Raw genomic sequence first — 24,253 nt, 5'->3', positions numbered from 1 at the left:
AAACAGAAATATGTATGGCTACTTAGAAGCTTCCACTAGCTCAAATCTTCTTTCATTTTGTATGTGAATTAAAGCCACACTACTTTTACAAAATTGTCTTGCTTTAAAGTAGTGATCGAAATCGAATCTTAAATTCGAATCCGAGTATAGAACAGGACTGATGAGGTTATCTACATCTCTTTTAGGAACAGGTATTTCTCAAGTCTAAACTCAACTTTGAATATTGTTTTAAGCACAGAACTGGGGGGAGCTACTTGACTCCAAACTTTCAGCTGAATTTTCAAAACAAGTCATTTCATGAACATACTTCATTACTTATAAAAGGTGCAAAGGTGCAAAAATGTAATAAGCAATAACCTTGTAAAATAATGTAAAGAATCCAGCCAGAAATTATTTTCCCTCAGATGTGTAAGCAGTTTAAGTAATATAAATAAGTGCACCTTTACTCCTGTAATGTGACACCAATGAGGAAACAGTGACTTGTCTAAGGATACATAGGTGAATTCTTTATTAATTCAAAACATTTAAAAAAAAGTCAGTGTGTAATGCATGTGTGTTTTACAGTAATATCCATGGGTGTCCACAGTGTAGTCAAATGAAAACAGCTGTAGTTTGATTTACTTTGAAAAGTCAAAGATATATACTGTTTGAGATTTCTGAATTTTCTTACATTATTCTCATGCTCAACTTCTATTATATGTTGAAAATTCTAGCATTTTCAGGAAGTCTTATTGTACATAGGTAAAAATAATAAAATAGATTCAAGGAAGGAGGAATAAAAACCCAAAACAACTTAATTTAGAGGAAAAATAATCTGGATTATCTATTCAATTTATAAGTACCTACAGTTATTTTGGCATTTCAAAATAACCAAGCATGGTATCTCAAGTTATATTCATGCATTCAAAACTTCTTTATGGTCCACTAATAAATATTGATCAACTCCAAAATACGGATATAGATTATTAAGTACAATGAACATAGTAGCAAAAATTTACACATGTTCAATATGATAAATTTTACAAGAATCGAACACATTGAAATTATTTTTAATATTTAGCAAACATCTTAAAATCATATACAAGAAACATTGTATTTATGACAAATAGGTTAAAGCAAGACAGAAAAAATCAAGTCTTACATTATTCCAGTATTCGGTGTTCATTGTTCAGTGAAAGGCAATATAGAAAAGAACTCACCAAAATGACCATCAATTGAGATTACCTTTTAAGACAGTAGGACTAAAATCTTCACTACCCAAGAGACGTAGAGGATTAAGGTAATTATACATGTAATTCAAGAGAAGAAATTCACTTTCACCCCCATTAAGTGCATATTCAAGTTAACACTATTTTGGAGTTTTACTTTCCTATATCAATTTCCAGTTCATTATATTTTCTTCATAGTGTTTGTCAGCAGTCATTTAGTGGAAACTGATAGCAGTGCTGAGGAATCTGCTCTGAGTATTATCTCAGTGTAAATGTCCAGTAAATCTACCTCCAAAATACCCTCGTAAAAAATGTATCACTTTACAGTGGAAAAATCTAACAGACACTACCTCAGTCAGACGATGAAGTTCAACATCAACAATAAGTCATGTTGATGATGGTATGTACCTTTGATATGATGTGATAATGAATGGCACTTCTGTGGTCTTTCCTCCAAAATCTGATAACACCTGTCTATTCATGGGAAAATGATCAGAAAAATTCCAGTTGAGGGACATCTTACAAAATACTAGGCCTGTAACTCCTCAATACTGCCAAGGTTATCAAAAACAAGAGAAGTTTGAGAAAACATCATAGCTAAGAGGGTAACATGATGACTAAATTAATACCATATCTTGAACAGAATCCTGGAACAGGAAAAAAAAAAATTATGAAAAGCAAAGAAGGGCAGGGAAGCCTGGCATGCTGCAGTCCATGGTGTCTCAAAGAGTCGGACATGACTGAGCAACCGAACAACAATAAAGGAATCTGAATAAAGTGTGGACTTAATAATGCATTGATATTGGTTCACTGGAGAAGGAAATGGCAACCTACTCCAATAGTCTTGCCTGAAAAAAATCCCATGGACAGAGGAGTGGTGGGTTACAGTCTCTGGGGTTGCAAAGAGTTGGACGGGACTTTGCGACTGAACATGCATGTATCGGTTCATTTATTGTGACAAATATTTCATGGGTGTGACATGTATGGATCCTATCTGTACTATCTTTTCAATTTTTATGTAAATCTAAAACTATTCTAAAATAAAAAGTTTAATAAAAAATTTTATGAACACACAACTACCTTTTATTCTCTTACTTTCGTGATAAACTTATTTTAAAAATCATACTACCTTAATAGTAAAAAGCATGCTTTCTATTCCATGGCAGTGTCAATGTTTTCTACTGGCTATCTTTTTTAACTTGGGTTTTAGCTCTAACTCCTACATATATACTTGGCAGATTAACTGAAAAATTCTTCCTGTGCTTGGGAATGTTTATTTCCTGTGGAATTTAAATTTTCAAATGATTTCTCTTAAACTTTGATTTAAACCTACAATATTATACACACACTCACACATCTGCATATACACATCTAAATATATCTGTGTGTGTGTCATTGAAAGAAACATTTCTTGTTTGTAGATTGAGTGTGATGTTGGTGAACTGAGAACAGTGATTTTGAATCACATTATTGAACAAAGCAATAACATATTCATATATTCTTCTGTCTTAAAATGAGCTTGATTGTATTTTTTGAATGAACAATTCAATCAGATTTTTAAAGTACAGTTTCAAAAAAATCTTGGCAAGTGCATTGAAGGCAGTTAATGCATACATTCTTGAAATGGGAATTACTGAGCTAGAGAACTTTGATATAATAATATGTAACACTTCATTCTTTCTATGTTTAATTCATTCTCATGGCAATCCTGTAAATTTTTATATTCTTCATTTGAAGAGAAAGAAACAGGTTCAGAGAGGATAAATGATTTGCCCAAAGTCACATGAGACAGAAGTATAACTGGAAGACAAATTTATAATTAAAGCCTGGTATTTGGAAAGAAAATGTATCCCTCTGTGGATTGTTGTGTGTTACAAGGATACTACTAAGACTGCTGCAAGGAAGATCTGAAACAAGTTTTTTATATCAGTTTCATTGGTAAATATTTGCAGTTGTAATAACTAAACTTTTTATGGATTGTTTTCTCAGAAGAACAAACATTTTATATTGGTCAGAGATTTAAAAAAAAAAACTGAAAAGGGCATACAAAGTGTTTGCAAGTTATATTTTGAAAACTAAGGTCATAAAGTGTCAGTATAAATACAGGTACAAAAACAATTCTAGAAATATCTTTCCCACTTTTAAAAATAATTTGCCATCTAATGCAAAGTTTTCAAAGCTTGTGTTTGATAGGGCCCTATCCATAGACTTTTTAGGTGGCTTATTTTGTATTTTCTGACTGTATTTTAAATTTCTTCCTTGCATACTTCTTCCTCAAAGCATCTGGTATATTGCCATTTTGTAAATGTAGTTTGTTACAACTATAATATGACATATTTCTTCAGTATAAGTTAAAAGTGTATAGAAAAAAAAGGATACATTCAAAAATAAGAATCAGGTATTATTTTAAATCAGCTTAATGGGGTGAAAGTGTATTTTTGCCCCTAATAAATAAATACTATTTACCTATTTCTATAGTCCTTTTGCAAAACTGAACTCTCAGGTAAATACATGATACACATTTCATTCCACACTAACAACCTAGGCAGCATGAAAGGATACTAATAAACACCCCATGCATATGACCAAATATCAACTGGTCATCTTATGTACATATTTTAAGATTAAAAAAAGTGACATTACGGTCTTAACTTTTGCACTTCATAGTGTTGATATCAAAATTGTGTTTTGCTATTGTTCTTTTGCCTGTGCACCTACTGAGCTTAGAGCTGCCCTATAACACTGCTGGGATATCTGTACTACCTTTGGGTAACGTAATAACAATTATTCAAAGTAAAGAAGCATCACCCATTCATTTTTAATGTGATCTAAGTTCAAAATGCATCTCTGAACAAATGTCTCCAATTTATATAAATATATATGTATATTTATATATGACCTATATCCTCTACTTTTCTTTCCATTATAGACACATCTGAACTTAGGCATTATTTAAAGAGCATTAACCTCTTTCTGTGTACATTAGCAGATTCTAACAGTATACAAAGATATCTTGGTAATGTAAAACATAAAGTGTACCTTCTAAAGTGCTAATTTTTCCTCAGGGAGGAACTTACTCTCTAGAAAAAAATCAAACTCTACCAAAACAAATATTGTGCTCTTGGAATGGTAGCATAGACACCAGTTGAGGGCTTTTTTGTTTGTTTATTATAGCTCTGTAATTAAAACAGAAAGAATTACACCATACTTTAAAAATTGGTAGAGTTGCAGATACATAGACATACTGTTAGATACACTTAAAACATTTTGAAATTAAAAGAGTTGCTCTCCCCTCCCCTGAAAATAGGAATTTAGCACAGAGGTCCTCACATAGTGTGGTATCGATATTTGATGTGTAAATCTACCCTAGACTCATTCTCAACACATTTCTAATCAGGTTTCAAAAGGGTATATCAGCTTCAAAATCTGTATTCTACAAATGCCCCGGGTTAGAGATTAGGACTCTTTATAAGGGCCCTATCTTTTACATTTGGTAAAATATTAAAAGTATTGTCAAACAGACAATTCATCTAATAGTCCAAAGTATCTTATAAAGATAACTTATGACTAGCAGGTCACCATCATATATAGTAACAACAAGAATATAAAGTCTACACTTAAAAAATTTGATTCATGCGGTGTATCGTATATTACATATTTTCTAGTCATGTATACCATACATTGTGCCTCAAACACAGGAACAAATGTGATATTACAACATATATGTGTATACATCATTGTAGCATAACAAACTCAACTCTAATCAAGAAAAAAATAATTTAGGAACAATAAACTTCACGATAGAAGTGATGATTCTTTTAGGTTTTTCTTCACTCGTTAGGAAAAAAATATGACTTTTTGTAAACATCTTCATAGCTCTCTTTTCCCACTATGTTACTGAAAACTATTATTCAAACAGTAAATATTTAATTGACATGGATAAAGCATGTCTTAACACTAACACTTTCAGACAAAAACAGGCATTTGTTAAAAGAAATGTTTATTATAAATATTTTCTATCTTATATTTTAACTACATTTTCATAAAGAATGTATTTAAAAGTGCTGAATACGGTAGGATAGTCAGCAACGCCAGTGTAAACAGAATGCTTTGTTTTCTACTCTGCAAACTTTTTTTTTTTTAATCCCATTTTGTCAAACACTGCAACAGTTAAAATATTTGCATAGGGAAGATTATAGCCCTTTTAATCATATCTCCTGAATGCTATACAAATTAGAAAATCAAATTCACATAAAAAAATTCTTGAAATGTTTAACTTTATGGAAAAAGAAAATTACGATGCCAACCTTTCAAGTAAAGTAAATTTTAAAAAGAAAACCCCAAACTTGTTTTTCTTAAAAAAAGTTTAATAAATTAAAAAAATGAGAGGTAGTTAAAAAATGACAAAGGAAACTTATAATTTTAATATCATCCTTAATATAAGGCCAGTATTCTTAGTGGATATAAATATTTCTAAAACTTTCATTTTAGGTTACTCAATATTATACTTATTAAGTTTAAGATTAAAAAAATAGCCTCCAGGGGATATTAATATTCAAATGTAACACTTTGATATAAATATGACACTGTTGTTTGTGTGTGCACGACAGGATACTGTTTCCTTGAATGTCAAAAGTACATGCCAAGGTCAGGCAAGTATTTTTTGTCTTAAAAGATTTAGTGGTACTTATAAAAAAATAATATGGCAGCTAAAACATTTGAGCACTGTTCTGCCTTTCAATTAGGGATGAGAATTAATAGTTTGGTTTTAACATATTTTAAATAAGTTATTTTTAAGATACTACGTGAAAACAGTTAAGGTCTGAAGTAGAGAATTATCTTCTAAAGAACCCCTATAAAACTTTTCTTCGTTAAAAACCTTAGCTTTTACTGGATTTCACTTTCAACGAAAATATGCCACAGTCCAGATGCTATTCATCCAAAGTTTTAAGATGCTACATATAGGCATTCCTTTATTAAATCTTTTCTTTATATTCCAAAACTAAGTTATCAAGCTTTTTTTTTTCTTGCTAAAGTACATACTTTATGCAACCATTTTAGAACTGGAGAGCCAGTTTAATTTAATAAATTAATTACAGTATTGGACATCTGGTATATACATAGATTCATTTTCTTCTATTACAACTAAAAACAATATCACTCTTTGATTTGTCATTGAGATAGAACATCTTCAAATTGTTTTGTGCTTTTTTCTTTTTTCCTCATATATATATGTATATATTATTTTTTACATAGCAAACTCTTCTGTAATGAAAATGCCACAGTTTTGGCAGTGAACAACCAGAGGAATTCCCCATGGGGATTTTCCAACAAACAGAGATAAATAGCTCTTTTTTCATGTACAGAAATATTGGCTTCAAAGTTAGTGTACTGAACACAGTATATAGCATGTTGACTATCAGAGTTACAATTTTAAAATTGGCTTTTTCTGTCTTAGAGTATATTTAAAAATGCAAACCACAGCCAACTTTTGGGCAATTATTTCTATAAGACCATATTGCACAAAAGTCCTTAAATACAGATATAAGTTATGCCATTTGGATTTAAGTGTTGCAACAACTAAATGGCAAATGAAGCGGGTTTACTTGGCACATGCAGTCTCTGGGCACACTAGGAGACTGTTCATAGGACTACAAATACAGTTTGCTTGCAAGTAGAATGAATGCGTGTTCAACGAAATAAACTTAATTTGGCAATTCATTGTTTTATGTGGTATTTTCTCCAAAGTAACCACGGATAAACCTTGATAAAAATGGAGACAAAGACCATATGGTTGTATTTTCACAGTAGCCTGAGGATTGCTAAACTGTAGTTCTCCAGGAACTCAGTTTCAGGTGTTACGTAACTACTTTTATTTCTCATCGCAGCCCTCCAAAATGATTTTCTTTAATAAAAATTAAGATTCAGAAGTAGAGCTGGCAGTACTTTCAACAAATGACTTATAAATTTGAGAGTTCAAAAACCTGGGGAAAGAATCTCTGTGCATTAAGGTATATATCTGGAGTTGGGCATCTTCATACATGTGAGGATTAGGATCCAACAGATTTCTATTGATCACCTCTCTAACTCGAGAATCGAGACTGACCTAAAAAGAAATAAGAGCAGATTCATTAAATAATATTTTTTCAAAAGATCTCAATCAAGTAACTATATGCTCATGACATTTCAGAGAAACCTTAAAGAGTAAATCATGAGGTTATGTTTTCAAAGCTCTCATAACCCTGCATACTTTTTTCCTTCAAAAACTGAATTAAACAAAAACCAACTGTAAACCAAAATTTGAGTTCAGATATCTTGGCTTACTTGGATGTACCTCTTCTATGCATTCATTCAGGAGTTTTTGACAATTTCTCTCATTGTTGCAGTGCTAGAGAGTCCCCTAGCTAGAATACAAAGTTGTGTGTGTGTGTGTGTGTGTGTGTGTGTGTGTGTGTGTTAGTCGCTTGGTTGTGCCTGACTCTTTGTGACCCCACGGACTGTAGTCCACCAGGCTCCTCTGTCCATAGAATTCTCCAGACAAGAATACTGGAGTGGGTTGCTATTCCCTTCTCCAGGGGACCTTCCTGATCTTCTCCAGGGTTTTCTGAACTGCAGGCAGATTCTTTACGGTCTGAGCCACCTAGGAAGCCCCTAACCAGAATACAAAGTTACCTCCTCCTATTACGTGACTGCTGGGCTGACTCTCTTCATTGAACAAGATAAAAATCTAGCAGAGAGTAGTTCTCTGTCAAAACAACATGTAAATTACATACTGATACCTGACAGTTTCACGTCCCAACAAGTCCTACTGTGTCAGGATGACACCAGGAACGTGGAAGGGCTGAGCAGAGCAGAACCAGAGCACATACTCTTCAGGTCTTACAACTATAGACCTGTTCACATAGAACACGCTATAGTCCTTCCCTAGGAATATGTCCAAATGACTCTGTACTAAAGATTAGAAGAACAATTTCTTGAAATGCAGTCTTTGAAAGAAGAAATATCAGTAGGAACTCAGAGCACCCATTAAAGTAGCCATACAGTGTTTTTGAAAAGTGTCAAGTAATTTTAAGAAATTAAATTCTGCAAGTGATTCCGTTTTTTGTTTTTGTTTTTTTCTCCCTGAATGCTAAACCTGTTGGAACTGGTAGGGTAAGTTGGAAAAGGAATGGGGAGGATTAAATAGCAATAAAGGCATGCTATGGGGAGCAGAACTAAGCTCTTTCCTGAAACGAAAGAAAAAAACTCTCCAAGAGGCAAAACACCTCTGAGTCTGATTGGTGTCTGACATTCTCACTGTTGAACAAAGACTAAGGTATGGTGATCCACAGTTACCCGTTTCATGATGTACTTCTATACAAAGCCTTCATATGTATAGATAAGGTTTTGTTACAAGCATCTTGCAAAAGCTTTTTTGGTTCTGGCTTCATTTTCCACCCATTCTTTGGATAAGCTTGGGATCTGAGATGGTCCCAATGAGAGAAGCCACTCATATTCTCTGGTGTTCCCAGATTCCTAAACTTTATAGCCCATGTGAAGTTGAGTTCATAGAAACACCCCAGGATGACAGCTAGGGGGGGAAGATATATCAGGAAGTGGTGATCCAGATTAAATTTCTGTGGTTTTGCTAGACTAAGTTATACAAAGACAAAATTAAACATTTCTTGGCTGAATTATGCGTTATTCTCTCTAGATTCTAAAGAAAAAAAATGTTCTGGAAATGGGTCAAGTTTTATTCTCTGTGTTATTGCCACAAGGATCATCATCAAGTACAAATTTAAAAAGCAGAGAATTTTAAGCTAAACTTCTTATTAAAAAATATTTGTGTCTCTTGCTCAACAGGAAAATGTTGATACTGAAGTTTAAACTGATAGGTCTTGTTCTGAAATGTAGTATTATGATAAAGTGAATCTTAACAAACATATTCTACTATTTTTTTTGCAGATGGTGCTTTTACTTTCAAACTTGTGTACTTTTTGTTTCATTGGTGAAAGGAACACTAGATTAGTGATAAAGAGATAAAAGAGGTCTTTATTTCGTAAATAATAGCATATTGAATATACGCTATTTAACACATACATTCCCTAACATATATATTTAACATATGATAAACTGATAACAGTTTATCAGTTGCTAGAATGATATTCGTTATCTTAAGACAGAAAGCAAAATAATTTGAATTATTAAATGTGTTGAGTCTTCATTGTATGATTTAAATTTTATTTTCAAACTAAAAACAGTCGTGAAATATCATAGAGAAAGTAGTACCATTCAACATTTAGTAATCTGTAACAAAAACACATTTGCTATTTCCATTTAAAAAATAAAATATTTACCTTAATATCTGGTGGTTTGTTTGAAAAGGCTGTCTGTTAGTCAAAAGACGTGTAGAGAGGTCAAATAACAAGGATAAACCCCATGAGTATGACAATCTATGGTTTCATCTTGTGGCCTCTTTGTGCTTTGATTGTGGAACATCTATAATACAAATTAGTGCGGGTGGATCCCAGCATGGGGCTGAGCCTAGGCCCCCCAGGATTCACCCCTGAGTAGTGCCATCTCATCTGGGGTCTAGTGCCTAAGGCACCAGGGAATTTCCTGTACAGACTTAACTTAAGGGAAAAGAAAGTTGAGTAGCACTAAGACAACAGCTATTCTAGGTAATGCAAATTCTTTTCTTACTCAGTCTTCCCAGACTCCCGTTTAGGGGGGTAAAGGAAACAATGTGTGCTCAGTCGAGCCTCACTCTGTGCGACCCTTTGGACTGTAGGATTTTTCAGGCAAGAATACTGGAGTGGGTTGCCATTTCCTGCTCCAGGGAATCTTCCCAACTTAGGGATCAAACCCATGTCTCCTGCATCTCCTGAATTGCAGACAGATTCTTTACCACTGAGCAACAGGGAAAGGGAGCAAAGCAGTGCTGCAATACTAGAGTAAAAAGACAATCTACTCCCGTGGGGCTGGGTACAAGTCAGCACTGATAGACCTGGCAGCCCTGACCCAGCAGTCTTAGCAGTGCTGGAAAAGTGGGCATGTTGAGAGGTGGTAAGTGAAACTAATGAACTCGGAACCATCCATTGCCACAGGGAGGAGACAGGGAAGAAAAGCACGTGGCTTACAAACATAAAAATATCCACCAGCAACTCCACACGGAGAAGGCAATGGCAACCCACTCCAGTACTCTTGCCTGGAAAATCCCATGGACGGAGGAGCCTGGTAGGCTGCAGTCCATGGAGTCGCTAAGAGTCGGACAAGACTAAGCGATTTCCCTTTCACTTTTCACTTTCATGCATTGGAGCAGGAAATGGCAACCCACTCCAGTGCTCTTGCCTGGAGAATCCCAGGGATGGGGGAGCCTGGTGGGCTTCCGTCTATGGGGTCGCACAGAGTTGGACATGACTGAAGCGACTTAGCAGCAGCAGCAACTCCACAAACTAGTTGGGAGGAAAATGAAATGAAAGCTAAAGGTTCAACAAGAGTGTGGGGGTAAAATGGGGAGAATGAAAGAAACAGAAATCTTGTTTGTGTGACTGGGGGAAACCTGGGTCAAACTGAATTATATACTATGCATGGAGCTAATTCACGTGAAGTAGGTGGATATGGCCAAAAGGCAGCACACCAAGTTTTGAGCCTGACTTCCCCTTCTGGTCATAGAAATGCAATGAAAATTTTGATTCTTTGGACATTGTTTTGGTGGAATTATACTGAAAATGAATTACCACAGAAAGTCTTTTATCCTCATAAAGACCCTCCTAAGTTAACTTAATTCCTTGAACATTTTCTTTTTTACATACCATGATTTAATTTTCCCCCATCTTTTTAATTTTATTTTTAGTTTTACTGAAGCTGCTTTATTTACGATTTTTTTTTCTAAGTAAAATATTGATTTTTTTTTTCCTTTGTAAGTCCATGTTAAATTTTTACCAACTATAGCTTCTGCTACTGGAGATGTTCTCTATAATTTTAACTAACTTTGGTCTTCTCATGTAAAATTTTGTAAATTTGAAGGCTATCTGATTCTCCTATCTGTTTTAGTACACTTTTTACCACATGCATTTTTAGCCATATTACTTTGTGTCGGTTACTTCTATGGAAAATAATTCTATATTGCAAATAAGACTGACTATTGGAATGCATTTCTTGAAGCAAAGATCATCGGTACAGTAAGGTGGAGTAACCATACTCCTTGTGGCGAATAATGATTGGAAAGTTTATCTTGCTTCTGAAGGACAGTTCAGACATGTGATGAAGGTTGCTAGTTCTCACTGTGTCTCAAGTTCTAAGTTTGGGTTCACAGAAGTCCAGAGTTGTGTCATGAATAGAATACTAGACAATGGAATAACAACGAGCATATTGTAGTTGGAAGAGCTGCACTTGGAATCAGAAGATCTTGGGCTTCTGTTTGCTCTCTACCAGATATAATTCTACTGTCCCTGCTTTACTTCTTTGAGAATCAACTGGTTTTGCTATAAAATGATGCCATCTGTCCTAGAGGCTAAAGGGTTATTGTGAGATTTATACTGTAATAGTATCCATAAGAGCATTTTATCAACAACAAACTTTAAGGCCAACGTAAGGTAATAATAGTACTGCTAAGTCGCTTCAGTCGTGTCCGACTCTGTGCGACCCCACAGACGGCAGCCCACCAGGCTCCCCCATCCCTGGGATTCTCCAGGCAAGAACACTGGAGTGGGTTGCCATTTCCTTCTCCAATGCATGAAAGTGAAGTTGCTCAGTGGTGTCCGACCCTCAGCGACCCCATGGACTGCAGCATACCAGGCTCCTCTGTCCATGGATTTTCCAGGCAAGAGTACTGGAGTGGGGTGCCATTGATTGATCATATGTATAACAATACTTTTTTCATCAAACCCAATGCCTTTAGACTTCGTATCAGCTTGAATTTTACCTTCTCAGAGTGACCTTACCAGACTAACCTTATTCTAATGACATCACTTGACCTCCACGCCATCATAATGCTTACCACGATTTTTAATTACTTGTCTTTGACATGATTTGTCTGTCTTCCTAAAATGAAAGCTCCATAAGGTTCATCATTATATCCCTAATACCTAGGCCAGTACCCGGCTCACAGGAAGTACTCAATGCATATTTTTGGATGATAATATGCACGCACAAAGAAAACTAGAAAGATGCAATCAAATGAGTCTTGTTAGGAAAAACTGATTTAAATCATCAAAACTGTTAAATTCACATAATTTTGCATGAAGAGACATCTGTCTGTGTGCACACACGGGACCACATGTCTATCACATATACGATATTTTTAGATAATTCTGGTTTTTAAATAGGCTTTTTGCTTTCTCCTCCTAGACATCAACTATGAATAGAAGGAGTTTAGGGTGAAATCAGAAGAAAATGGTACCTACTACTATAAAAACTGTCATTCAGCAGAACCTGAAAGTCATAGATTTAGTGGGTTTTAGAGCTTAACCCAGGCCATTATTCTATAAAATGAGGAAGCTGAGGCCACAGAACACTGAAGTGAGTTGCTTAGTGTTCAACAGTTAAGTGGCAGGCCTAGATTACAGTCATGGTTAAGGACAACACCATCACCAGATATCCGAACACACATGCTGCTGCTGCTGCTGCTAAGTCGCCTCAGTCGTGTCCGACTCTGTGTGACCCCATAGACTGCAGCCCACCAGCCTCCGCCGTCCCTGGGATTCTCCAGGCAAGAGCACTGGAGTGGGTTGCCATTTCCTGCTCCAATGCATGAAAGTGAAAAGTGAAAAGTGAAAGTGAAGTTGCTCAGTCGTGCCCGACTCTTTGTGACCCCATGGACTGCAGCCTACCAGGCTCCTCTGTCCATGGGATTTTCCAGGCCAGAGTACTGGAGTAAGGTGCCATTGCCTTTTCCCCTGAACACACATAGTTTTCTGTAATTCTGATAAGTCTTACAGTTGTTGCAAGATTTACAATTATCTCTTTGTTCAATAGCTCAATGTTGCTTAAGTTGGTTACAACTTTTAATCAGACTGTTTGATTAAAGTTATTTTGCTGAGCTGATCTTTTCAATACATATGAGAGGCCACTGGCAACTGCAATGCATGGCAAGGCTACTATTCGTCTTAAATTCCTCTCTATTACTTCCATGTGAGGTACCTTTGAGGACCTCACATAAAAAGAAAACTTACTTTTGAAAGAAATGACATTTTTTGTTTTTAGATTTTTTAAAATTTAAAATGTGGTCATTTCCCCTCTTGAAATGGGTGCTACACCAAGAATGAGAGATATAGTGAGTCCCGATTGTCAACATCTATCTTATAACATAATGTCTAAGTTGTTAAAAATGCATATAACATAATCTTAAAACAACAAAATGTAATTTTCAGCACACTGGCTTCATGAAGGAAATATGCTATGTTGATAACATTTTAAGAATGGGGACCTCCTCTACATTTAATAGGCTTCCCTGAAGACTCTTGAGAGTCCCTTGGACTGCAAGGAGATCCAACCAGTTCATCCTAAAGGAGGTCAGTCCTGAGTGATCATTGGAAGGACTGATGTTGAAGCTGAAACCAATACTTTGGCCACCTGATGCGAAGAACTGACTCACTGGAAAAGACCATGATGCTGGGAAAGATTGAAGGCGGGAGGAGAAGGGGACGACAGAGGATGAGATGGTTGGATGGCATCACCAACTCAATGGAGATGAGTTTGGTTAAACTCCAGGAGTTGGTGATGGACAGGGAGGCCTGGTATGCTGCAGTCCATGGGGTCGCAAACAGTCGGACACAACTGAGCGACTGGACTGAACTGGTGGCTCAGTTGGTAAGAAATGTCGGCAATGCAGGAGACCCAGGTCCTGTCCCTGGGTTGAGAAGATCCCCTGGAGAAGGAAATGGCAATCCACTCCAATAATCCTGCCTGAAAAATTCCATCAACAGAAAAGCCTGGCAGGTTACTGTCCATGGGGTTGCAAAGAGTTGGATATGACTGAACAGCTAACACTTGCATATATTTAACAAAGGAGAACATGATGACCCAATCAAATTATGGTAAAATGAAAGTCTGGTGAAGAAAACTGAGGTTCTGGTTAAGAATAAAGTCCTGACACCTTGCAGCTATTTAGTTATTACCATTTTACAAATGATTCAAATGTTCACGTTCTTTAAAAAATATTTTAAGTAGAAACCGTTTTAGAGTTTCAGAGGTAGAGCCTGATTATCTAGCCCCAAAGTAGGAAACAGATTCCCAACTCCATTTGGTTTGCAGTGGCTGCTGTGCAGACTGTGTTAAGAGAGATTCTGAGGTTGACTCTGGGTGCAAAAGGCAGGGTCATGGTGTGTATGCGTTAGTCTCACAGTTGTGTCCGACTCTTTGTGACCCCATGAACTGTAGTCCACCAGGCTCCTCTGTCCATGGGATTTCCCAGGCAAGAATACTGGAGTGGGCTGCCATTTCCTTCTCCAGGGGATCTTCTTGATCCAGAGATCGAACCTGAGTCTCCTGGATTGCAGGCAGATTCATTACCACCTGAGCCACCAGGGACACCCAAGATGATGAGTAAACTGACCATGTCATTTGCTGGGACACAGGGGCCTTAACAGCTGTCATTCTGGATTTGGTTCACTATCCTCTGTGCCCCTTTATACTTTCAGTTTTGCAAACAAATCAGCTGAATACAGAGGCCCAGATAAAAGTGAATTAATTTATCCCAGGCCACACAATTAAGTTGGAGCTGAGTCAGGACTAGAATCCTATGCATCTGAGTGTTAATTTAGTGTTCTTACTACTATATAGTCAGGGATCTCTGAAGTTGAAATTAATAAGCTAGTAAAATTCAAGTAGAACTGATGAGATGCTGAGGTTCTAAAGAGACCAGAAACCTGGAGAGTGTATTTTTAGGATGCAGAATTTTAATGGTGTTAGAAATACAAAGTGGTATCAGTAATACATGTATGGAGGCTATAGAAAAAAATCATCCCCACCTGGTTTCTATGACTACCTTTTTTTTACCTTAATGCAGGAAATAAAAAAATAAGACAATCTTTTGTGTATCCAATCCAAGCTTTCTCATTTTGCAGAGACTACTGGGGTACTCTGGAATACCAACGGCACTTATAGAATGGCTGATACACTAAAAAAAAAATTACTTAGGAATACTTGATGGGAAGTGAAATGGCTTATATAGCATTCCAAATACAGTCAATAGACACAGTGAAAGTCGCGCACTCATGTCCGACTCTTTGTGACCCCATGGACTATACAGTCCATGGAATTCTCCAGGCCAGAATACTGGAGTGGGTAGCCTTTCCCTTCTCCAGGGGATCTTCCCAACCCAGGGACTGAACCGGGGTCTCTTGCATTGCAGGCAGATTCTTTACCAACTGAGCTATGAGGGAAGCCCAGAGTAGACACAAACTCATCTTACGGATTTCAAGGTAAGGAGTGTAAGACAGGTTGGGGTCACATCAAGTGTGGTAACACGGCCTGTTTCCAGGGAACATAATAAATGTCTGTGCGCAGGAGAGGGGAGTGAAGGATAGAGTCTGGGGGCAGAAAGTACCAGGTCAGAACGTTTACATGGACAGGTGAAATCACAGTGGATTAAGAGAGACAGAAAAGACAAGAAGAGGGTGACATGCAGAAGAGAAGGCATTCCAGGAAACTCTAAATTCGCATTCCTAAAAGCCCTGGTGGAACTCACTTACTCAGCACTTCAGAGGCTGGGCAACTACGAGCCGCTCCCCCTCCAAGTGCTTGTAACTCTGGGAGCTGGACCCTTTCTCAGGAGCAAATTCATTTTTTAAAAATTAATGGAAAGGTATTAAACTGATTGTTTGAAATGTTCCTTATTTATTAGGAACATTCTAGCAATGGGAAGAACAGCTTGCACTTAACAGTAACAGGAAAACTAGAACAAGTAAAATGATTACCATTACACATCTCTCCCCCAAGAAGAGTAATGGGGTGATGCATGCAGGCTTAGTCACTCAGTCGTGTCCGACTCTTTTCAACCCCATGGACTATAGCCCGCCAGGCTCCTCTGTCCATGGGATTTCCCAGGCAAGAATACTGGAGTGGGTTGCCATTTCCTCCTCCAGGGGATCTTCTTGACCCAGTGACCAACCCTGCGTCTCCTGTGTCTCTTGAATTGCAGGAGGATTCTTTACTGCTGAGCCACCAGGGAAGCCCAGTGGGTCATAAATGGTCATTTTTCAGTTCTATAAAAATTCTAATACAAGCATGAACATCAACATGCTTTTTTGAAGCATCAACATTCCCACCCCTCCCCAGACCAGAGGTTTTCAAACAGTAGGTATGTGGGAAACTGATTAAAGGTACAGATTTCTGGGTTCTATTTTCCAAAATTCAGGTTCAGAAGTTCTGACTCGGCCTCGAGAACTTGCTTTTCAAACAAATGCTCTAGGAGATTCTCAGACAGGTGATCTGAGGATCACACTTTGAGAAACATTGCCCCAATGTAAGTTCTTTTCCATTTTAGTTGAATTCTTGGCCAATTGTATTTACCAGGCTTCCCAAGGTTAGTTCTGAAAAGCAAGTCACTATCACAGGAGCCAGCCAGCGATAAACGATCAAAGCACAGTGGGGAAGCCTAACCTTGAAACACCTGCTCAGGTAGATTCTTAGAATGGAATCTAGATTATCTACCCAGATAAATCTTCTAGCCTCTCCACACCCAATGCATTACTCAATTTGGACAGAGATCCTTTTAAGTTCATCCTTGGTCTTAAGAAGCCCACATCAATCCTTTATAGATTTTTACCTCTTTTGGTGAGAGTATAGAAATGTAATCGTCATATATCATCCTGGCCTTTTCTTCAATTACTTTTTTGTTCTGCTCTTTCTTTAAGTCTTCACAGGCAAGCCAGAAAAGTAGGTTCTCCTCACTGTATTCCGTTCGCAGGAACTCCCTGAAGAGGTTTCTTCCTGCCGGGGCCTTCATCATCTTGTCAAAATTTTGAGACCAGGACAAGACTTCATCTGAAGTGGGGTTTTGGCTGCAGAGACAGAAGCGGGGCATTTTCAAAAGCAACTTTGGTGCAGGGATGAGAAGTAGATAGAAATGCTGCCATCTAGTGGTCATATAGACTCAGTCCAGCCTGACCTGGCAAAACATCTGCCAGGACTGGGCTAGTTATTTCTGGGTCTTGACAAAAATTATTGTAGGTATAAGCTATGTGTTTGGGAGCCAAGAATTCAAATAGCAAGGATCGATACACACTGAGCACATGGTCATCATCAGTTCAGTTCAGTTCAGTTGCTGAGTAGTGTCCGACTTTCTGACCCCATGGGCTGCAGCACGCCAAGATTCCCTGACCATCACCAACTCCTGGAGCTTGCTCAAACTCACGTCCATTGAGTCGGTGATGCCATCCAACCTTCTCGTCCTCTGTCGTACCCTTCTCCTCCTGCCTTCAATCCTTCCCAGCATCAGGGTTTTTTCCTATGAGTCAGTTCTTCCCATCAGGTGGCCCAAGTATTGGAGCTTCAGCTTCAGCATCAGTCGTTCCAATGAATATTTGGGACTGATTTCCTTTAGAATGGTCATCCAAGATTCCTAATGAAGCTTGGACATTTTTGAACTGTAACAATCTACTTCAAATCTATTACATTACTTTGAAAGGCAAACTGAACTTTTTGTTTGCATCTGATGTAGATCTTAGTTTCCAGGCCATAAGATACAGTTTCTCTTTTCATCTCTGGTCCCTGTATTTTCACTTTTCACTGAATCAAAAATAAGAATACATTGTGTGCCCTTTCACATATTTACCTAAACTTTAAGAATTATTCTGGTAAATACTATGAGTGACTTGTTACCACTGAATGGAGTTACCACAGCTTTTGAACTGTGGTGTTGGAGAAGACTCTTGAGAGTCCCTTGGACAACAAGGAGATCAAACCAGTCAATGCTAAAGGAAATCAGTCCTGAATATTCACTGGAAGGACTGATGCTGAAGCTGAAGCTGAAGCTCCAATACTTTGGCCACCTGATGTGAAGAGCTGACTCATTAGAGAAGACCCTGATGCTGGGAAACACTGAAGGCAAGAGAAGACGGGGACGACAGAGGATGAGATGGTTGGATGGCATTACCAATTCAATGGACATGAGTTTGATCAAGCTCCAGGAAATGGTGAGGGACAGGGAGGCCTGGCATGCTGCAGCCCAGGGGGTCCGCAAAGAGTCACACATGACTGAGCGACTGAACAACAGCAATGATAATTAAAAAGCATAGACCATTTACAATGACATCAGGGACTTTTTAGATATCTGTATTCAGGTTTTTTAGCAACTATTTCCCTGCAAAACCTCCTTTGCCTATATATCAAAGAAGTAAAGGAGAGAACCAAAGATAATTTTATGGCTAAATTGATCCTGATTTTGCTTTTCTATGCCTTGGTATGTTTAATAATTTTCCAACCTAAAATACATTTGGTCAGAAAAGTAGTCATATTTATTTTTTCCTTACCTTTTGGACCAAATATTTTAAGTTGATTTGCTATCATTCCAAGATGTCTGAACTTCCTCATTTGTTTAAAAAAATTTAAAAGACAGAAAAATCACTATGAAGCCTCAACATTAAAACCTTCTCCTGAGCAGCAGAAAAAGAAAGCACCTGTCATTATACAAATAATCTACTTGTGTTTCAATTCTGTTCTGTAGATGCTGCATTTCAACTTCTCATTTTGGAGAAGATACTTGGTTAGAGTCTGTTCCAATGGAAATGGGACCAAGGACCAGCTAGGTGCCTTTTCTGACTTAGGTAATTTCATATATCATTTTTGTTTTAGACTCTACACCTATAAAGAGAATGACTTAAAAAATTCTTAAAAAAGGGAAGTAAAGAATTAGGGCAATTTGAGGGGGGGGGCATAGTTAATTCATGTAGCAATCATTATTTTTGCAAAGAGAAGGATAAACTTGAGCAATGTTTTAGCCAATAGTTGAACAGATCTAACAGAAAGAGTGATAAAAAGGAGTTGCAATCGCAAAACAAGATCTGCCAGACGGAGTGGGCATTCATTTCCCAAAACCGTTTTGAGAAGTACCAGGAAGCAAGAGATGCTGTTTAAGCCCTGGGAAGAGGTAAACAGCACAGACACGCAGACATAATTCCAGCACAAGTCACTCACCATTCCTCTAGGACCTGGATACTCTCCATCTTCGTGGTATGCGTGGGTCTTCCTGCATTTTCCCCTCTTTCTTCATTCCTAACAGTGAGGCTGTAATGTAGTATAACACTTTATTTTGTCAAGGGAAAACCAATTATTTAAAGAAAAGAAAAAAAAAGTTCTAGGACAACACTTCATGGAAGAATTTTATTGTTAACTACGTGAGCGTATTCAGAGTACAAAAGGAGCAGCACCATTTTTAAATGACAGGTAAGCCCACGTCAACGAAGGGAGAGAGAATTACCACTTAATTAAGCAAGCCATAATCTCAAGAATGGGTGCTGTCACACCTTCTGACTTCATCCTTGAAAAATTTGAATTACTTAAAATCTTTGCGACACCTTATGTGATTATATTGGAGAAGGAAATGGCAACCCACTCCAGCAGTCTTGCCTGGAGAATCTCAGGGACAGAGGAGCCTAGTGGGCTGCCGTCTATGGGGTTGCATAGAGTTGGACAGGATTGAAGCGACTTAGCAGCAGCACAGCATGTGATTATATGCCTCAAAATTCGATTTATATCATTATATTACTCTTTGGAGTAATGCTATTTTGACTTGTGGTTAGTTCTATTCTTAGTTTGATTTCAGCTGATTCTCCCCCCTTGATAGCTCTGCAGACCAGGCTTTCTGTGACTCTTCCCATCATTCCTCCACCCACTCAAGTTTGAGCAACAGCATTTGTATTTGACAATTTTTCTTTGCCCTTTCATCTCTTCAAGCAAACCTACAATAATCCTAGAGGGAAAGCCAGTCACTGAGGGTCTGAATAGGAGAGTGTTGGGTGGGAGGCCTTTCTGTGTCTCTGGGACATAAATTTGGGAATTCTATAGGATTATAGGAACTAGGTTATTGATATTTCTCCCAGCAATCTTGATTCCAGCTTGTGCTTCATCCAGCTTGGCATTTTGCATGATGTACTCTCTGCATATAAGTTAAATAAGCAGGGTGACAATATACAGCCTTGACGTACTCCTTTCCCAATTTGGAACCAGTCCGTTTTTCCATGTCTGGTTCTAACTGTTGCTTATTGACCTGCATACAGGTTTCTCAGGAGGCAGGTCAGGTAGTCTGGTATTCCCATCTCTTTAAGAATTTTCCAGAGTTTGTTATGATCCACACAGTCAACTGAGGGACTGAACTGAACTGATAGGAACCAGGATAATCCCAGGGGCTTTAGTAACCCAGAACAAGAAGAAGAAGTCTCTGATTCAGGTAAACTAGCCAAGCAGCATCGTGGTTCTAGGTGTAGACAATGTGATGGGGAGGTTATGGGCAAACAGGAAGAAGCAGGGTGGACAGAATAACTCAGTGGCCTTGGAAAAGTCAGGCTATTGAATCAGCCAATTGATCCCCTCTGTCTAGAAGCCAAGAAGCTTCACAAGAGCCTATCAGAGAGCAAAGGAAGTTGGGATGACATCTCATTCAGTCATTATTTATTCAATAAGGGGAAATAGAAACCATTATTTTCTAGTTCCTATTATGTGCCAGACACTGTTGTTTTGCCTTTAATTTTACTGTCCCCATTTTATAGATGAGCAACGAGAGGCACAGGGCTGTCTGTCAGTCACTCCGTTGTCTCTGATTCTTTGTGACCCCGTGGACTGTAGCCTGCCAGGCTCCTCTGTCCATGGAATTCTCCAGGCAAGAATACTGGAGTGGGTTGCCATTCCCTTCTCTAGCGGATCTTCCTGACTCAGGGAACGAACCTGGTCTCCTGCATCGCAGGCAAGCTCTTAGCCACCAGTGAAGTCCAGTTGGCCCAAAGGCAGGCACTAAATATGCAGTATGATTGGAATTGGAACCCAATTCTCCTGAACAACCCTGTAACTGTTATTGAGTGCCTGTATCTGTTATTATGAACCATGCTCTCTGATAGACACTACAGCAATAGACTCCTTATGTGAATGCAGAAAAGTGTCACTAAATACGGTGGTAGCTTAGTGCATGAAGGCTTCCAGTAATTAGCTGTTGTTAATCTGGAACATTTGCGGAAGGAAACTGAGACAATATCTCATTAATTCATTCTCAGGTGCCAGGGTGAGGATGGGAGAATGTAGCAAAGATTTTAAGGCAAAGGAGTCAATCTACAACTGAAAGTGAGACTAGAGGGAAAATTCAGTCAGAGAGAACTTTCAATACTCTGAGATAAACGATATGGAAAAGAATACTAAAAAGAATGTATCTGTACGTGTTTGTGTGCATGATCAGCTGCTCAGTCATATCCAGCTCTTTGCGACCTCATGGACTATAGCCTGCCAGGCTCCTCTGTCCATGGAATTCTCCAGGCAAGAATACTGGAATGGGTTGCCATTTCCTTCTCCAGGGGATCTTTCTGACCTAGGGATCGAATCCATGTCTCCTGCATCTGTGTGTGTATATGTATATATATAAATCACTTTGCTGCAGAGCAGAAATTAGCACAACATTGTGGATCAAATACAATTGAAAAATGTAATCCTCAAAAAAAAAAAAAAAGTGGACGATCTAGAGAAAAGAGAAACCTATAGGAATTAGAAAGAATTCTTCAGTCAGAAAAAGGACACCTCAATGAAAACAGTCATAATGAAATATATTCAGTTCTTCTCTATCAACTTCTAGGGAAAGTGGCAGATTTTACTGGTGTAGAAAATCTCTCACAAAGGTGGTGTGGCCCAGGGAATTCTAGCTAACTATCACTCAAACATCCAGAAAACTGAGGCATGCCCTGCGGGGAGGCAGCAATTCCTGACAGCTCTCAGCCTTCAATGTAGGGGAACCCAAGGAAGTGGTGAAGTGGGATTCAGAGAGGCCCCCAGTTGGTTGGGGGGCTGCCTGTGGGCACTGTGAACTGGCTTCAGCTCAGGAATGTGTTGGAAGAGAGACTCATTAACTTCTCCAAGTGTCTTTGAGGACGAGTGCCTCTCTGGAATTTGACATATTTCCAGCAATGATGGGAAAGTGGGTGGGGAGGTAGGAATACACCACTGATAATATTACGTGAAATTTCCTGGAAGAAGCTAATGATAGGAAACGTATAAAATATGTAATTTAGGGTGAAAGTGAAAGCCGCTTAGTTGTGTCCGACTCTGCCACCCCATGGACTATACAGTTCATGGAATTCTCCAGGCTGGAATACCGGAGTGGGTAGCCTTTCCCTTCTCCAGGGGATCTTCTCAACCCAGGGATTGAACCCAGGTCTCCAAGCCCCATTGCAGGCGGTTTCTTTACCAGCTGAGCCACAAGGGAAGCCTGCAATTTAGGAGGTAAATTCTAAATAGAAAGATCACATTTAAATAGAAAATTAGTACTCATCCTGCCCAGCTTCACTGAGCTCTTATGTATGTGTGCACACATAGGGGGGACTATAAAAATATTAGGACATGAGGCTGCTTTGCTGATTAAATAAGAAACCCCTTAAGAATTTATTTTGGTTACATTTCCATACCGTGTCCTATGGAGTGTGCTACACCAATGCAGATATCCTTAATTCCCACAACATCTGTGAAAAAAATGTATTCTCCATTGTGTCTTCACTGTAGAGCAACAAATCTGGACTCCATACACATGATTCACAAGTTTCTGAACATGAATCCTGGCTCCTGTATCTGTTTCTGTGATATTTACAAACATCCCAAATGCCAGCATATTAAAGTGATCATTATGAAATATTGGGTTGTGTGTGTATCTTTTATTTCTACAGATGGTAAAATATGGACACATATTTGTACTAAAACTACTTATAACAGACATTCATTCAGTAAGTGCCTAACTGTTCACTGTTTGCTCCATTTCTTTTTTTCATTTTTATTTTAGTTTTGGCTGTGTCGGGCCTTGGTTGCAGCAAGTGAGATTTTTGGTTGTGGCACTTGGGTTTAGATCCCCGGCACGTGGGATCCTAGTTCCCCGACCAGGGATCAAACTTGTGTCCTCTGCATTGCAAGGCATATTTCTATCCCTGGACCACCAGGGAAGCCCCTTGCTCCATTTCTTGATCCGGTATTGGACACAACATAGTCCTGCAGAAAGAAATTGACTTTTAGCAATCAATGTGTCCTTTTTAATCAACTGCCCTTTAGGACCATTCTCTAAAAATTGGTTTCAAAGTTCCAATTATCAAGAACCACGGATAATGCCATTTTAAAAGATGAAGAGAAATGGAGACAATGGTAGAAGACTTGATACTAGACTATTTTCCATCTATGTCTTAGACACGTCTGTCCCAAATTTCACTAGGTCTTGCTCTAAGTAATACAGTGTTTTTGTTTTTTTTTAAGGTAATAAAATACAGGACATATTTGCTGTGAATCAACATATACATATAATACGTGCTTAAAAAAGCTCTAAAAGGAAAAAAAAACAAACAGTCATGAGGGGTCACGTGGAGACATGTTCTTTTCCACTTTTACACTGCTCGTAACATTTTAAACTAACATTTCCACTTTTTAAACAACTAAAGCCATTGAAGAGAACAGAATGCATAAACAATGCTCACTGTGGGAGTCTTGATCAAAGCTTAAATATTTTATGGGAGAAAATGCCGATTGTCTATGCTAATATTAAAATAAGCATATAATCCCGTTAGAGATTTCTTCAAATAGTGACTTTAGAAAGAGAAATACATTTGGTGTATTTTAGAAAATAAGGACGTATGTCCTTTTTATGTGTGGGTGGGTTTTTTGTTTGTTTACCGAGGAGTTTGGATAGTGGGGTGGGGAAAACATTACATACTGCCCTTGATCCAGTTTACCTCCTGGTTCTTCATCATGGCTATATATGGGACCTATTTTGGAAGAAGGTCTACTTTTTAAAGAAAAACTGGTTCTTAGGAAAAATCCTTGAAATGGTTGTAAACAAGATGAAAACTTTATAGCAGCCCTGTTAACTCTGAGATAAAGGCTGAGGACAA

The 24,253-nt window shown here is 38.0% G+C and overlaps 1 protein-coding gene across 3 annotated transcripts in view; it reads right to left on the bottom strand.

Annotated features, from left to right (window-relative positions):
* Positions 1-485: 485 nt before the first annotated feature.
* The window catches only part of RGS17 (regulator of G protein signaling 17), a 108,473-nt gene continuing 84,705 nt past the window's right edge, over positions 486-24,253 (bottom strand). For 2 of the 3 annotated variants that reach the window (XM_006080193.4, XM_044924068.2), the window contains exons 3-5: positions 19,329-19,418; positions 16,960-17,194; positions 486-7,314 (exon numbers count right to left, since the gene is read on the bottom strand). In XM_006080193.4, coding sequence (XP_006080255.1) covers positions 7,126-7,314; positions 16,960-17,194; positions 19,329-19,418 — 514 coding nt within the window. In that variant the 3' untranslated portion in view covers positions 486-7,125. The remainder of the gene's footprint in view (positions 7,315-16,959; positions 17,195-19,328; positions 19,419-24,253) is intronic. The other variant, XM_044924069.2, reaches the window with a different exon arrangement.

Source organism: Bubalus bubalis, chromosome 10 (genome assembly GCF_019923935.1).
Source record: "Bubalus bubalis isolate 160015118507 breed Murrah chromosome 10, NDDB_SH_1, whole genome shotgun sequence".
Lineage (NCBI taxonomy): Eukaryota > Metazoa > Chordata > Mammalia > Artiodactyla > Bovidae > Bubalus > Bubalus bubalis.
Note: the sequence above shows the minus strand (reverse complement) of the source record. Positions and strands in the feature narration are given on the sequence as shown.